Raw genomic sequence first — 17,080 nt, forward strand, 5'->3', positions numbered from 1 at the left:
GGAGGCCACATAAGTCAAACTGATACAGTTCTTTGTAATTAAAATCTTCCACATGTTTTAGAAAAAAACCCACTAAACGGTTTGCAATACTTATGTATTATATAGACCACTGATGTTTTCTGTGGCATGCACTAGTTGCAGAAGCCAGTGCTTCAGTGAGTGTGTTCCCCCTTGGGGCCTGAGGACTCACCAGGACAGAAGAGCTTGCAACAAGCAGAAGAACAAGGCAAGAAGGATGATGGCTACTCTTCACCTCCACTTTAGATCTTCTATTCAAGGCAAAGGTGAGTTAAAGGGAGAAGAGAATGAAGGGACACAGAGAGGAAAAAGCAAATTATGGTGAACAAGCAGGATACTGAAGGAAATGTACCTGGAACTGGAGAAAGGCTCTTGTGCCTTGGCTGTGCTCAAATTGTGCTTGCAGGTAATGCATCATCTTGCAGAATCCCCATCAGGCTTCATACATGCCTAGGGTCCCAGCTACACCTTCCTTTACAGCAACCTATCCTGGTTATTTTCTCAAAATATTATTTTGCAGGATTTTTCCCTGGTTTTTTTTTGTAAAGTCCACAAACAGTCATCACTGTGAGGATGCACCAAATAATTGAGCCAATGGAGCTGACAGCAGGCGAGATGAACATATCTGTACCTCCAGAAACACCCACAGGCTTCTCCATGGCTGGCAGCCAGCCTCCCTCTAGGAATCACAGGGTCAGGTGTCCACATCTCAGGGAGCCAGGAACCCACTGAGCCAAACTCTGGGGCAAGGGCAGCAGATGTGGTCACTGCTGAGCCCCCAGGCCCCCAGCAGAGAAGGGAGCCTGGGCACAGCAGGATGAGGGGAAACAGGAGTCCAAGAGCAGGAAAGGTGGCAAATGCAGTACTTTGGCTCAAAAATGAGAGAGAAGGGTGCTTTGAAAAGGAGACAGGGTGTACTAGAGGGCTGAGAGGTAAAATGTGGTCATTTGTAGGGTGTTATGCATGATTAAACAATGTAGGAGAAAAGGACCAACACTCCTTTTTGTCCTTCCTTGCAGACAGCTTATATTTGATGTCCCATATTAAGAGCTGTGATACAGTTCAGGATTTATCAGCTGAATCTGGCTCTGCAAATGCACTCATAGCCTTTTCTTGGTGTGTTCCTTATGTGACCAGAGGATTTAAACCATTACTATTTGTGGGGCAGGGCAGGTGGGACCTTGAGATGTCCCTCACTGTCCCGCAGGGCCAGCTTGTGTCCCTCACAGACTCTGCCACGTTACCCATCCTACCGAAACCCTTGGGGCTGCCGGTGGGCAGGAAGGTCCCACCCCACAAGAAGCGTACGGCTTCCCGCTTTCCCCACGCAGGTCCTTATCCCCGTACATTTCGGAGATGGCACCATTTTCCCCATTCCCCCTTCCAGGGCACCGAATCCCCCCGCTCCCAGCCGACGCTCGCAGAGCAGCCCTCGGCGCAAGGACCGACCCGGGCAGAGCATCCCGCGGCGCCGCAGGCGGGGCCGGGGCGGACCTTCCCGCATGGCCAGGGGCCGGGCCGGGCGGCAGGGGCGGTGCTGGCGGGCGGGAGGCACCGAGCCCGCCGAGCCGAGCCCCGCGGACGGGACACAGCTCGCAGGATGCCGCCGCTCCGCGTCTGCATCGTCGGCTCGGGGAACTGGTGAGTGCCGCAGCGCGGGGGGGCTCTCTCTTTGCCCGCCTCCCATTTTTTCCTCATGTCTTTCCCTTTTTCTGCTCTTTCCCCCCTTCCTTCCTCGGTTTTTCCTCCCGCCGCGGCGGCCGGGGGCTTCGCAACAGGTGCGGTGCGGGGAGCGGCGGGGCCGGGGGCGGGGAGCGTCTCCACGGTCCTGAAACCGCGACCCCGCCCCCCTCCTGCCGCGGCTTCTGGGCGCCTGGGCAGGGACCAGCGCCCCCGAGAGATGCACCAGTCAGTGAGAACTGGAAAGGCATGAGGCTCCCGAATCACCCCAGGTGTGTGCGCCGCTTAAAGCCTGGCGACGGAATCCAGAGAGGCCCGGAGCTGCAGCTGTCGCTGTGTATGCCTGCGGCAGGGCCCCGGCAGTTCAGGTTGAAGCATTCAGCAGTGAGGAGGGCGGTGATGCTGTTTGTGTTCCTCTGAAGGAACAGGAGCACAGGCTTCTTTTAAAGCCACGATGTATTGGCACCTTTCATTTCCATCCTCCTCAGTGTGTCCTTTTGCATCTTGGTGCAGGCACAGCATTGTGTTCATGTCTCCTATTTATCCTCATTCTTAAGAATATGTTTGCTGCTGCTCAGTCCTTTCTAGCCTGGACAAAAGTGTGGGTCTCCAGCGCTCCTTGAGCCTGACAGACCCCAGTAAGACCAGTAAACCCATCTCACAGGACTTTGCATCTTACTTTTCTTACGCTTTCTGTACTCTGAGCACAAACAAACAGACCAACATGCATGTGCATGCATTTGGGATTAGCAAACCCAGCCTGCAGGTAGTTCTGGCGATTGTTTTTGTACAAGGAGAGCAAGCTCCTGAAGATTTAAAAAATATCTGACAGCTAGGTGGAAGGAATGCCAGAAGAGTCAGTAAGCGAGGGAGTGGTTACTTCTGAGCTGCTGAGAACACAGCAGAGTAAAAGCACAGCTCTCTGCCTTCCTGCCTTGTAAAAACATGCATTCTCTTTGTGCATGACATCTCTCAGATACAGCCTTTCACATGGAACTGCACAGCCAAGTCTTCTGGACCTCATTGTCACACTTCTGGCTTTCTCTGGCCCCATCATTTGTTTCCTCAACTGCTACTTTCACCATGTTATTTCAGGGAAGGCATCCCTCTCCCTGCCACTTTCTCTTCCCTCACCTTCCTGTGCAGGCAGCTCATTGTCCCTTCCAAGCCATCAACAGCCATGACTGCATGTTTGGGAGTCAATTTTTTTTTAACATTTGGTCAGCCTACAGTCACAAACTTCATCATTCTCTTGCTGCATCCTCAAGCAGGGACCTCCTGCTTTTCCCAGGCTGTCCCTTTCCCACGAGACATCATTTAAAGTCACTTAGTTGTATTCAGATCTGTACTTGAGAAAGTTCTGTTTTTCCACATGCACCTACAAACTTGGAAAGAGCTATACCACAGAGATACTGAGATCCCAGCCCATTCAATACCATCTCCTTACTCATTCTGCCTGTCTGCCTGGGCCCTATCTCTTACTTCCTACCATATACATCAACTTTAAAATCCTCAGGGAGGACATAAACATTGTGCTCTGATGTTTGAATCACATCTATTCAGAGCCTTGGTGGCAGAACAGGTTGTTTTAGTGCTTCAGAGAAATACAATATTTACCTTTGGCAAACATTTTTTTTCTTATGTTCCTCATGAATATTTGGGTGGCAGTTCAGATCCGTGCTCTTGAGGCTTTCCTGCAGCTCAGAATTGTGGTTGACACGTGACACAGCAATGTTGCAAAAGCTCATGTCAGCTGCAGAAGTTCAGCAGGTCACGGGGACTTGCTAAGTCAACACTGCCAGGGGGCTCATGAGTGATATGGTTGAGTGAAGCAAGTGCTGCACTGCATTTTGTGGTTGCCTGTAGGTGCAGGAGGGTTTGTGTTTACATTAATCATGGTTCAGTTATCTGCTTTTAAAAACAGAGGTTTAATTCACTGCCTGGCCCCTCAGTATTCAAAAGCTCTCCCAGTCTTAGATTCATTTGGACTGTGCAGTTCTCAGCAAAGATCCAGCTTGAACTGGGTTCTGGTCCTCAACATGGACAGATAGCCAGGCTTTTTATGAAGGTGCATGGAAGGAAAGCAAGAGCCAGTGGTCATAAATTGAACCAGAGAAGGTTCTGACTCAATATATAAAGAGAGGAGAAAAGAAAAATCTCTATGAGAACAATAAAGCATTGGGGCAGGTTGCCCAGAGAGGAGGTGGTCATTAGGGAGTTTTCAAGACTCAACTGCATAAAGCCCTGAGCAACCCATCTAAACTCAGTGATGTTCCTCCATTGGAGGCCTCTCATGGTCCCTTCCAATCTGAGCAATACTATAACTTTTAAAAAATTGGGTGGTTGGCTGCGATTGAAAAAAGACATCATCTTCAAGCATCTAAAGGAGAACAACAATATTCCACCCTTCTTGAACAGAAATGGGCTTAACTGTGGTAAGAAAGACTTGGGTTAAACTTGAGGGGGATCTTTCTATGTTAAGGATAGCAAAGTCCTGGGATGGGCTAAGTGGGGAACGGAAGAGACCTGCAACCACCAAGGTCTTTAAGACCTCCTCAGAAAAGCTATTAGGAATGGTGTAACTATATTTGCCTACCCTTTACAGAGGGAAGAGACCAGCTGCTTCCTAGGCTTCACTAAGCTCTATTTTTCAACAGATCTGATGTATGCTACAAACAGTTTCATTCACAGATGTAAATAATGGGTCTTATTTAAGTTATTCTGTATAAAGACAAAGCTTTTTTTTCCCCCTTAGCCATAAGTAGATCCCTTCCAACATGAATTAACACAATTGGGAAAAAATATCTGATTGGCAATTTTCACTTGGTTTTTAAAATTATCTAAGTGGAGTTCTTTACCTTCCATTAATCTTCACTGAATTGGTTTTTGGCAAAAATAAATCATGATAAAATCTTTGTGTGAGCATCCTTGGTTTTGCTTGCAGAAACAGCCCTCTTTTGCCAAGCCTGTGTAGTTACCAAACACTGCCTTCACAGACAAAGCTGTTCATCTTCCTGAGGCTGACCAGCAGTGACTGAATTCTAAATGGACTAAATAAAACAGAGCATCAGGTTTTGAACAGTTTGATGGTTTTGTGGCAAGGTATTTTCCCTGATGACTGCTCAATGCCTTTTAAACATTAAATCCTTTCTCCCCCAAATCTTCATCCATCTAAAGAGAAACCAAAGGAAAATACTATTAGTGGAGCTACTTTTATGCCTGAGATGTCTTCACTGATAACTTATATATAAGTAAAGATTTGGGGGGCAACATCCAAGCACAATGGCAATGACAGCTCTGCCAGAAGATCAGATTTATCTACTGAGAGTTGCAAGTCCCATTCAGGATTTCAGGGATTAGAGCTAGAGCCTGCATCTTCCAACAGAAAATCATATAGTCTTGGTACTTAGCTAGTAAAGTTATTTTTATGGGTAGGCTTGAGGTCTAAGGTCATCATCTGGGTTGTGCTGGACAACCCGGACAATGAATTTATATCTCAAGTTTAGGAAAAAACCAAACCTTTTTCTTATTAATACACACTTCTTGTATGGAGCCAAAATTCATCCTCAGCTCAAGCTTTGAATGTGCTCTCTGTTGATAGCAGGGCAAGAGAACCAGAGTATAAGCAATTTTATAAATAATATGAATGTATGATATAACTGCATGCCTTTCTTTCAAAACAGCAGAACTCTTACAGTAAAGGTTCACCCTTAAAACATTTCCCTAAATATTGTAGAGGACCAAACCAAATAATCCCTTACAAAATAAAACAAAAACCACAAACCAACCAAAAAACCCCAAACTAAATTACTAAATAAAAAAGCACTACAGCAGCTCAGAATAGAGCATATAACCAACAGTGAGTAAAGTGAAACCTCATCTCAGTGGGGGTTCTTTATCATTAAAGATTAAGACCTTAATTACCTATTTAGAAGACCTTATTAGTTATTGAGCAATTTAACCTTATGTAAACCTGTTACATGAAAAATATGGCTAAGCCAAGGAGTGTCAGTTACAATGTGGTTTCCCTTTGAATCATTAACAGCACAGACCTACCTGGACTTTGTCTTTGATATCTCCAAGAACTTTATCAGTTCCAGAACACGTAACACACCTAAATCCTATTCATGCTCCTTGTTACAAGTGGGTCAGAGGACAAGAGTGCTGCAACTGGGGCTTCTCTTTCACTTGTATTAATAAAATGGCCAATGCTTGAGAGATCAAAGTAGCATTAAAATGGAGAGAAGGAAGAGAGGAGTAAAAATAATCACCCCTCTTGCCCAAATAATTTAAAGAGCATTAGCAATACTTCCAATATTTTCTGTGGGGTTTTTAATTCTCCCCTGCCATGTGAGTGCTTGAAAGGCTGCAGTGATGATGGGGAAATAGAACTATTGTCTGACCTGAAATTAAAAATGCTCAACATGACTCAAGATGAGTAAACTGGATGGTTAAAATATCCTCAGGTCCTGTTACAGTGCTAATTAGAACAATAAGTAAAGAGAAACCACCAGCTTGAAGGGTTGTTTGTTTTTTTTCCAAGGATTTAGCTCTTACGTAAAATCCTTATTGCAAGTGTTTGGTTATGGATAGGAAAGTGGGATGCATCTATTTTACATGAGATGCACAAAGACTATCACAGCAAGATTGCTCAGCACTTATTTACCACCTGGATTATTTTACATTTATTGATCTTGACAAAAACCAGAATGATCTGAGGACCAAGAGAGATTTCAATCTCAGGTAATGTATTTTTAGTGCTGTTGATGGTACATCACATTCCTGCTCTATAACCTTTGATATTACTTCAGATCCATTATTGCAATTATATTTTCCCCCTGTTCTACTGTCTCTGTTTTTAAACTTGAGGGGCTCTTGATGGAGGGTAGTGGATAAAGCTTTCTGATAAATGTCATAAGCACCTAGACAGCTTTATAGCACAGGCTTTTTATGAGTTATGATGTTTAAAGTAACTTGTGTTTCCAATTCACAATAAAAGTACTTTTCCCCTTTTAGTTATTTAAATTTTTTTTTTATTTCTAAAGGGGATCAGCCATAGCAAGAATCATTGGCCAAAATGTCCAGAATTCCAACAGATTTGATCCCACTGTCAAGATGTGGGTGTTTGAAGAGATCATTAATGGAAGAAAACTCTCAGAAATCATCAACCAGGAACATGAAAATGTTAAATATCTGCCTGGATACAAGATACCCCACAATGTGGTAAGTTGAAAAAAAATTAAAAATCACTGAATTTGTTTAATTTTTTTATAAGGGAGGCAATATCTGGAAAAAAAAAAAAATAGGAAGCAATTCACTGTTTTGTTCTGATTTGTCACCTAACTCACTCCATTACAACTCCCTGGAATATAATTCTGTGATTTCTGCTTGTCTCTTATGTCACGTGCAACTTCAAACACCAACTGTGTCTGTGCTGGTATCACACCATCCTCCTCCCTGGCAGAGATCAGCACAACTCTAGAAATGGCAGGCAGAGATCTGTCTACACAGAGCTGACATATTTCAAACTCACAGCATCTTCTGGAAAAACAGGCAAAGCTACTGTTCTCCTTTCTTCTGAAAGAGATATCAAAAGCACAGGCTGTGGCTTACAAGGAGATGAATAATGAGCTATGAGCTCATGGGTGATTTCAGGATAGCTGTAGTTAATAATGCTGTAGATTCCATCAAAAAATATAAGGTATTTATTTTCATGGACATTTAAAACACCAAGTTACACATCTCTACTTAAATTAATCGTCTTAGATAATTTACTGCTACTGAAGCAAGCGAGGTGAGGGGGTTTGGCTGTTCAAGATTTTGCCAAATGCTACTGTTTTGTGAGCAGTGCCACATTTTTGGAACAGTTGCAGTTTTAAAGGGAAGTTAAAATGCTGCACGTGGTAGGTCTCCTTGCTTGGGGAGTGGCTATATTTAGTATTCCATTTTGTGCTGTGATTGCACATTTGCACTCCTGGTGTTTGAACTTGGCACACTGTTCTCCTGAGTTACAACTGACTTGTCACTGCTATTTTTACAGCCCTCTCGCAGACCAACAGGTTTGCCATCACCCCTTGAGGCCAGCCTCACACTGTCTAGAGCAAAGCCTGAGGCTTCAGCAGCAGAAATCAGCTGGTTGCAGTAGAGCCTGGAGGGATCCTCAGACCATTTCCAACCGAGAAAAAAAAAAAACCAAACAAGCTCAGCTTTTCCTTGTATTGCTCTGCAGCACTATAGAGAGACAGGAGCACAGCCTGTGCAGTGCTGCCAGCCTCTGCCCTGCTCCCACTTGCTGTTTTCCCAGAGAAGCAGCCTGGCTGGCAGCAGCTCTGATTTTCTTGCTGGGAATCCCACTTACTTAAGGGTGTGTGCTCCAAGACTGCATCCAAGAGTGACGTTTTCTCCTATTGTAAACTGCTTCTAGCAGGCTCAAATTCACTTGCTGTTGCCTCTGTAGCCTGGCTTGAGTTATTGTTCTGAACAATGTCAGCATTTGGAGGAAGATACAGCTAGGTAGTCTTTAAGAATGTTGCATAGGTTTTTGTAACTCTTGGGAAAATTACTGTATATTTAAAACAAAGACACATACCTGCCCAAAGATGATGATAATCTCTGCCTTTTGATATAGTTTACTCCTCAGTAACTCAGCTGGCAACCTATGGAAACTGAAGTCTTTCAGAAGAACCTCTGTCTCACCACCCTGGTTTTCTTCTGTGCTCCCCAGTGCTACCACTCATTCCAGAAGAACCATATGGGGCTGGTCAGTTATCATCAGAAATCAGATAATGAAGCTGAACTAGCAAAGGGGCTTCCCAGGACACTGCAAATTTATAAAGTATATAATCTTCCACAGATTATCCACACAGGGTTAAATAATAAAAAAAATTATAAAAAATCCAACCCTAAAACAGTTCAGCTGCTTTGGATATTTCAGGAGAGATCTGTAGCTGCTCGCATGGAGAGCTGCCAGCTATGCCACAGGGCCAGCTAAAATTAAGGACATTTTCATTGCATATGCCATGTCTTTGGCATGATGGTGTCATGCAAGGACTGAGGATTCCTAACTTGGGCTCATTTTGGTTGTCACTCTTGTCCCACCAGGTGGCTGTGCCAGACGTGGCTGAAGCAGCAAACGGGGCAGATATTTTAGTGTTTGTTCTGCCACATCAATTTATTGGACGAATCTGTGAGCAGATTGCAGGACAGATAAAACCTGGGACATTTGGGATTTCCCTGATCAAGGTAAGTTGTTGTCTACACAGAACCCAATCAATATGGAGTAAATAAACAGCTCCAACTTAAGGGTACGAGCTGCAGCCCTCAGCTGCATGCTCTGCATAAACATGAGCATTTCTTTCTGCAAGAGTTAAAACCTGCCCAGCTTTGCCAGCCCTTCTGCTGCTCTCATGGCCATGGAGAGGGAAGGATGGGGCAACCTATCCAGGCCACGAGTATCTGTCCTTGCCAGTCATGTTTAGTCTGGATCAGCTCCCACTTGGACCAGCATGGAGGTGAAAATGAGTAGAGGGAGGGATGCATAAAGATCTGGTGCTGCTGCCAGAAAAAATACTCAGCAGACTACAGCCTCAGTTAACTCTTAACTGAGAACTCGGAGTCGAAGTGCCTCTTCCAAGTACACGCTAAAGCTGCTCTTGGCAGCATTAAAATGGCATAATAACATTAATGATTTTGCAAAACTGAAGCAATTTCAATTTGGCAGGAACTGAGGAATCTCTTTTTAAGGTTAGAGAGGTACCAGATTATCATAATCTTAAAAGGAATTAATATTTTAAGAGATTGTCAAACTAAAAGCCAGAGGCAAAGCATAGGAATATAGTCTTATCACTTCTTTTGATTGCATTACAGGAGATATCCCACTTAAAATTGTAATGAGAGAAATGTAATTCAAGATTTCAGACTTCAATACCAGCTCTTCCCCTCTATAAAAATGATCTCATAAGCAACAGTAAGCAGGACAGAGGAAGGTGGGAGAGGAAAGAAATTTCTGCAACTTTAGCTTAAAAAAACCCAAGAGACTTCAGAATACTCCTTAACACCAAAAAAGCACTCTGATTAATACTTAGATCTTGCAAAAAAGCTACTTCTTATAGACTTAATTTTAAAGGTCTGATCCTGTACTACAGAAATTTAACTGAAAGGAAAAATACAACATCAGAGAAAGAAAGCCTCAGGACAGCACCACTGGATGTGAGGCCTCTTGCAGGATTACCTTGACTGTCACCCCTTCTCCCTGAGCTTGCCTTGAATTTGCAGTTACCAAAGTACAAACCTAGAGCATTTGTATTAATGGCTAAGACTAGTGATTATAAGACCCTTTTTTTTCCAAATAAAACCAGAGAGCTGCAGGCAATAGAACACTTTCTGCTTTACCAGTGCTCTGCTGCTGTCATTTTCCTATTCTAATACCCTGGTTTTGACTATCATCTTTTCAGGGGATTGATGAGGGTCCTGATGGCCTGAAGCTCATCTCTGACCTCATTCGAGAGCAACTGAAAATAGAGATCAGTGTGCTGATGGGGGCCAACATAGCCAAAGAAGTGGCTGATGAGAAGTTCTGTGAAACCACCATTGGTAACTATTGCAAAGAGCCAATTAGAGCTGGGGCTGGGCAACAGGATAACCTCTGGAAGAAGCACGGGCATGTGACTGGTCCCAGGTGGTTCCTGAGTGGAGCAGTGCCGGCTGAGCTCCTTCAGGGAGCCAGGATTATTTTCTGAGAGTTCAGTGCTGAAAGAGTCAGATTCAAACTGACAGTGGGTTTTAGTGTTGAGAGCTAATTTAATCCATTGAAAATATCACATCTTAATCCTGTTTCTGTAGGAGTTGGTATGGGCCACCTTTTGTGTCTGCAGAGCTCAACACAGAGCACATCAGCAGATGATACACTATCCAGTCTAGATAGAGAAGTGTAATCAGAAGCTCCTATGTGCTCACACTCCCAGAGGTGTATTTCTCCATCTTCAAATTTCTTTGTTTGGAAAAGAAAAGCCAGAAACATTCTGTTCCTCCCGCCCATTTGAACTGCTTGCCAAGACACAGCCTCAGATCCTCCTAGGACTGGGTCTGACCTAATTTGGCAAGTTCATTCAGCAGTTTTTAAAACTCAGAGATTTTTAAAGTCAGTCAAAAGTAAAGTTACATACTTCCATAGCTAGGGAAGGCAAAAGAAAAATAAATTGTGTTGCAATAATGTTCCTTTGCCTTGCAAATGTTACAGTAATGGTGCAAACTGTACCAGCTGGACATTATTTACTGGAAGAGCAACTAGGCACAAATGGAACTAGACATGATTAGGAGACTTGAGCTATGTTAATTCTCCTGGGGGGAATTTAACTTCTGCTGGCCTGGTTTGCAGCCATGCTGTGATGATGACTGTGCAAAGAGCTTTGCCCCTTACCTTTGTCCTCATGGAAAGCCACATAGTCCAGAAACAGCCACCTCAAAGAGAAACGGTGTTGTGAACAAGAACAAGAAGCAAACCTAAAGTTTCTCATGAGATGGCGAGAAACGTCCCAGCTACCAGAGTGTGGTGTTCCAGGCTAGTAAAACTCACACCTGAGCTCCCCCTGAAGGAAACCAAGCTACCTTGCACAAAACTTAAGTGGAACTCCATTCAAAGGCCTTTGCCCAGCTGGCCATGGCCTCTCTGGGCCAAGGCAAACCTCAGTCCCCTTAGCACTAAGGGCTCTCCTTGGCTGAGCACCGTAACAACATGATACATGAACTCTGTAGAATTGGTAGGAAAAAGGTTTTAGCAGTGCCAACCTTCAATTTCATCATCTGTGGATCCCCCTGTAACTGGGAATTAATTGGGCAATAGTCATATGTGCCCCATAATAGCACTTAGCAGTGACACAGGTTTACATATTCAAAGAAGAAATTATACCACTGTCCTGCAGGAGATGGTTTGTAAATAATGTCTTTTGCAAGGTCTGTGGCTGTACACGCTTTCTCAGGCAGAAAGATTCATTAGGGGGTATCCACTTTGAAGAGCTTAAAAGTGTCATTAAGCAATGTTGATCGGCGCCCTGGAGATGCCTACACTTAACACTGGCATCGAGCAGCAGGACCTGCTGTTGCACAAATCTCTGGTTTAGCAACACCCTGGGACTGGGATCACAAAAGCTGAAGTGGCTCCTGGAACCTTATTTCAGGTTAATTGCGTGCACTGAAATACTGTAAAAATGGTCTAACTTTCATCCTTCCTTCCCACAGGGTGCAAAAATGAAACACAAGGGGAAATCTTTAAAGAACTAATGCAGACCCCCAATTTCAGAATTACTGTGGTGCCTGACTCTGATACAGTGGAGCTTTGCGGAGCCTTGAAAGTGAGTGTTCCTAAGCCAATGTTTTATTAGGGCCAAATTCTAACCTCACCTGAGTCCTCTGTATGCCATGGGGTCTAATTTGATTCATGTCACCATGCTTTGGCCACAGACTAAAACTGGTGGCAGGAACAGATGGGAGAGAGGTTTTTTTCTGCTTTGTGATAAATCATTGTTCTTTGTGATAAATCATTGGTTTGGTTTTGCCTTTGCTAAAAAAACCCTAAAAAAAATAAACATTTGCACTGGGGTATATACATGTCTGGAGCAAACATGCCAATGGTAGCACTAGGTGGCATATTATTCATATACAGTGAACTACACTTATTTAGGGACTTATTTAGGAGCTCGGAACTGGAAGGTGGGAAGGGAAGCGTGCAGAACAGTGGAGAGGAGTTGTGACGATGTTTAGGATCCTGAGAGATTTGTTTAGAGCTGTAGACAAAGGCAGTTCTACTGATGTTTGTAGGTCAGCCTAAAATTTGATTTACTGCAGCATCTACATAGAATCCATGCCTGCTCAAATCAGAGACCCACAAAGAAAACCTAGAAGGTTATGACTCTGTGTGGGATATTTAAAATAGTTAAATAGAAAGGTCAGTGAGATCCAACTTGGAACTAGCAGAAAAACAAGACACATTGCATACATGCTACGTGGTGACAATATTAGTGTCTGAAACAAGCTGCTTGGCTTTTGCCCATGGGAGTAACAGTAGATACTTTATAAAAATCTTATAAAAGTCCAGTGACTTTTGTTTGACATTATCTGACCTGTTTTTTTATAAGATAAACTCATGGCCATAGGAAATTGACCCTTGTTCTGATGAAGAGAGATTTATGGGGTTTCCTTAGAGCTTGGTGCACGCTGATGAGCTGCACACCTTGGCTGACCATTTCCTTCCCTCCCCTGTATTTTGCACTGGCCCATTTTTAGAACATCGTGGCGGTGGGCGCGGGGTTCTGCGATGGACTGAGTTTCGGTGACAACACCAAGGCAGCAGTGATACGCCTGGGCCTCATGGAGATGGTGGCCTTTGCCAAGATGTTCTGCAAGGGACCAGTGTCAATAGCCACCTTTTTGGAAAGCTGTGGGGTCGCTGATCTCATCACCACCTGCTACGGGGGACGCAACAGAAAAGTAGCGGAAGCCTTTGCTCGCACAGGAAAAGTGAGGATTTTGAAATATTTTACTCTAATGCATGAAGAAGTCCTTCTGTGTTTTACAAAGGCATCATTATTTTGTTTACCGTCTTGATAATTGCTGGTATCACAGCAGTATCCCCTCTGATCCAAGTAATTGGTCTTCTCTCTTCTAGTCCATTGAGGAGCTGGAAAATGAGATGCTGAATGGACAAAAGCTGCAAGGTCCTCAGACCTCAGCCGAAGTCTACAAGATTCTGAAACAGAAAAATATGCTTGATAAGTAAGTGCTTTGATTTAAAAAAACAACTAAATCAACAGCAAATTATGAGTGATTCATAACCTCTTTAACAGTACTCCTGTTTAATTATCTTGTTCATTTCTGCAACAACTGGTTTCTACATCTTGGGCCACTGCTAGAGCTTGGCCTGACTCCTCATAGCCAGGGTCAGTTGAATGGGATGAAGGCTGAGCAGTATTAGAAGAAACAAGCCACAGACAGAGTTGGTTCAGGGGATACTGTTAGTACCTAATAGAAGACAGAGCAATGTGAGATCACATATTGGAACAGCAAGGCAAACAGTCACAGAATATTCTGAGTTAGAAGGGGCCCAAAGAGATCATCACCAACTCTTAACTGAATGGCCCATACACAGGAAAAAAGAGAAATTATAATATAAAGAAGCCTCCCAGACATCCCCATCCCTCAAACAACATTGAAGGCCATACACAGAATCAACTTGCAGACATGACTTATGGGCCAAAGGGTTTCTTGTTCTCAGTATATCACCACTGCAGCTTGCAGCAGTCCTGCTCTCAGTGCAAACCTGAACTTGGTTATCTCAGTACAAATTTCAGGATCATATTTGTAATCAAAGATTTTTACATGCATTGAACAGGTAACATGTGCTGGTATCAATGCTTTAGTGCCACAAATACTGCTGAGGTAAAAAGTACTTCTAATTGTTTGGGATGATGTAAGATTATAATTTCAAATCTTTGCTTCAACTTACACAACAGAAAAGCTAAACTTCCCTCCATCCCGTTCCCTCTCATACATCAGCAGTACTGAGAAGTCAAACACTGCTAAATGAATTAAAAACTTATTAGAATTGGAGCAGATACAGAAGATTCAAGTGGTATTATCTTTCAAAAATGAGAGAGAAAAGGAAAGCTCATTTTGACAGTAGCTTTAAATCACAGCTTGATCTAATAATTATCCTATAATTGCATTTGGTTACATGCTCAGCTCCGAGTCATTCAGTGGACTCATTTTTTACCACATAATGACTAAGACAGCTTGTAAAAGGAAAAGAATCCTTTAAGCCAAGGAAAGAAAATCATTAGACACTTTCATTCTTTTTAGTCCTTTAAATACCAGTAATGACTGCAAATAATATATCCATTTTGCACACAGCAGGAAAAGAAGATATGCAATTCAAGATTGTTTTTAAATAAAAAATACTGGATAGGATTTCTGTCTCCAAAACAGCTTTTCTCTGCTGTTGCTCCCATGATTTGCCCCTCTTTAGATCCTCTTCATTGCCCTACGTAGTCTTCCAGTAAAGGCACCTCCAAGCTAAAATTATATTGCAAAGAGAGACAAAATCTTTCCACTTTCAACAAAACAAAAAAAAATTCTTTCCATTAAAATGGAATAGAAATGTGTATATAAACTTTATAGACTATTTTAATTACTACATGCTTCTTTCAGGTTTCCATTATTTACAACAGTCTACAAGATCTGCTACGAGGGTCAATCAATCCAGGATTTCATCATATGCCTGCAGAACCACCCAGAGCACATGTAGAGATCCCTTCTCCTCACCTGGCTGAATTCTCACCTTCCTGGGACTTCTGTCCACTCCCTGGCAATTGAAGTAAAGAAACAGGTCATGTCACACTTGCTGTAAAAGCAGCAAAGAATGTATTTCATTCCCCTTGTCCTGGGGATAAAAAAATCTGCCTTTAATTTCAACGTTATATCTAAGGAATAGGAAACAAATGTAAAACTTAACAGTATTTGATTTGAGTTAGTAACATGGGTATTTCCCAATAATTCTTTTCTTGTTGACTGAAAACAGTTCCCCTTGTAACCTTGTAATTTCCACAACAGAACTCAATAGCTCATGTAAACCTCAACATTTTGCCTGCTGTTACTTACAGAATGGCACAAAAAGCAGAAAAATCAAAGAACTAATCCAAATAGATAAATAATAGTAAAAAAAAAAAAAAAAAAATCCAAGAGCAGTTAGATGCAATCACATGGGCAAATGTCAGGTTTCCATAATTCCCCTCAAACACAAATAATGTTTTGTATTTTGTGACATTTAGGCCTTCCTTTATTTCCCAGTATAAGCTTATTTGGAAAAACAGGTACTATTACTGTGCTCAGACACACACGAATGTTCATCAGATGTATAAATAAAAGTTTCAGGGGTGGGGGAAAAGGAGAAGAGGTTTGGGATGGGTGTATTGTTTGTTTCAAATCTGGGACACTAGGAATCCTCAGTAGTAATCTGACTAAACTTACTGTATTCCTTTAAAATACAGGAAAAAACAAAATCTGGAATAACCAAAGAAATTTTGTTAGCATCAGATTTTCTCAGCAAATCCTTGTCATTAATTGGTACCAGCTGAGAGGGGAGAAATGGAGGTTGACAGGGAGATGTATCCAGGGTTCAGCTTACAGCTCGTGCACTTGCTGATATTTTGAGGGGGCAACAAGTAAGGGTGACAAACCCTCTGTGATACTTGACTTTTTACACACGTATGGACACGACCGCTACGAACGCACAGAACTCCTGTAAACTGGCATTTCAAACCAGGCTGCATTTTAGCGGCACTGGGAAACTCCACTGGTCTGACACCAGTGCAGCTCCCCACGCCTTTCCAGACTGCAGTCATGTCCTGATCCTGCTCAAACAGCACATCTTACACTCCAGGAGAGAGATCTCCATCTAGTTCTGAATTTTAAACACAAACTGGGTTCATAGACCAGGGTTTTTTTATTGTGCTACCAGTGGCATACATTTTAGAAACACTGAAGTTTTTAAACCTTATAGCTGTACTTGGGTAGCTTTATGTACCTGATGTTTTTCAGAGTTAAAACCATCTACAAAATGAACAGTGGCACATTTTATAAGCTTTAATACCCTTTTGAAAGAAGGCAAACAAAAAGGAAGAGTAACCTACTTTTGCTGTGCTTTATCTGATTTTCTGAAATAGCAGAGAGGAAGGCAAGTTTTTTAAACCTATGTACTTACTGTCATAGCGCTTAGAGGAAAAAAAATGAGCTAATTATAAACTAATTTCAACTCGTTTTAGAGGAATGATAGGTCTTTCACATTTACCAGAGTAATATATATATAGTAATGTATTGTAATTACAAATATATTTAAAAATCTCAGTCTCACAGTTAGCAAAGCTAGCTCAGGTACCAAAACCAGCGGCTGCAGTATCCCTGATCCTGCTGAACAGCAGCAAAGGTAGCTCAGCTCCTCCTGCTCAGATTCCAGTCACAGCCAACAGCTCGGGGCTCTGCGGAGGAACACCAACATTCCTTCCACTAAAATGGGAATTGTGGCCAAATCCTTCACACAAAGCAGGGAATTAACATCTTCAAGTGAAAAAATACTTACATATTGCACAGTTTTGAAGTACCAAATACATGAGGATGGGATAGAGAATTCAGGAACCTCCTTCCTTCACCATCAGGCTGAATTTCTCATAAGTCATGTATGAGTTAATAATAACATAGAATATTTTACATTCAAAGTGTATCAAATAACAGTTTAATAAAGTGATCAATATGCAGACTTGATACAATGTCATTTTTCAACGTTCTCACAAAATAAATGACTGTTGTAATAGTGGTCCTTTATTGCACTTACTCT

At 42.6% G+C, this 17,080-nt stretch overlaps 1 protein-coding gene across 1 annotated transcript; it reads left to right on the forward strand.

Moving 5' to 3' along the window:
* The first annotated feature begins 1,189 nt into the window (after positions 1 to 1,189).
* LOC116446419 (glycerol-3-phosphate dehydrogenase 1-like protein) lies at positions 1,190 to 17,060 on the forward strand. Its single transcript, XM_032114196.1, has 8 exons — positions 1,190 to 1,659; positions 6,744 to 6,921; positions 8,800 to 8,940; positions 10,152 to 10,290; positions 11,935 to 12,047; positions 12,979 to 13,212; positions 13,361 to 13,467; positions 14,899 to 17,060. The coding sequence occupies exons 1-8, from the start codon at positions 1,205 to 1,207 to the stop codon at positions 14,993 to 14,995; spliced, it is 1,464 nt and encodes a 487-aa protein (XP_031970087.1). The 5' UTR covers positions 1,190 to 1,204; the 3' UTR covers positions 14,996 to 17,060.
* Positions 17,061 to 17,080: the final 20 nt, after the last annotated feature.

The sequence above is a fragment of the Corvus moneduloides genome, chromosome 7 (assembly GCF_009650955.1).
Source record: "Corvus moneduloides isolate bCorMon1 chromosome 7, bCorMon1.pri, whole genome shotgun sequence".
Lineage (NCBI taxonomy): Eukaryota > Metazoa > Chordata > Aves > Passeriformes > Corvidae > Corvus > Corvus moneduloides.

What these genes read in the sequence shown, in the direction of transcription:
- LOC116446419 (XM_032114196.1), top strand. Translation starts at nt 1,205, where the DNA reads ATGTCCCTCACTGTCCCGCAGGGCCAGCTTGTGTCCCTCACAGACTCT. An exon ending in ATCGTCGGCTCGGGGAACTG is followed by an intron (nt 1,660 to 6,743) that starts GTGAGTGCCGCA and finishes TTATTTCTAAAG; the next exon opens with GGGATCAGCCATAGCAAGAA. An exon ending in TTGGGATTTCCCTGATCAAG is followed by an intron (nt 8,941 to 10,151) that starts GTAAGTTGTTGT and finishes TCATCTTTTCAG; the next exon opens with GGGATTGATGAGGGTCCTGA.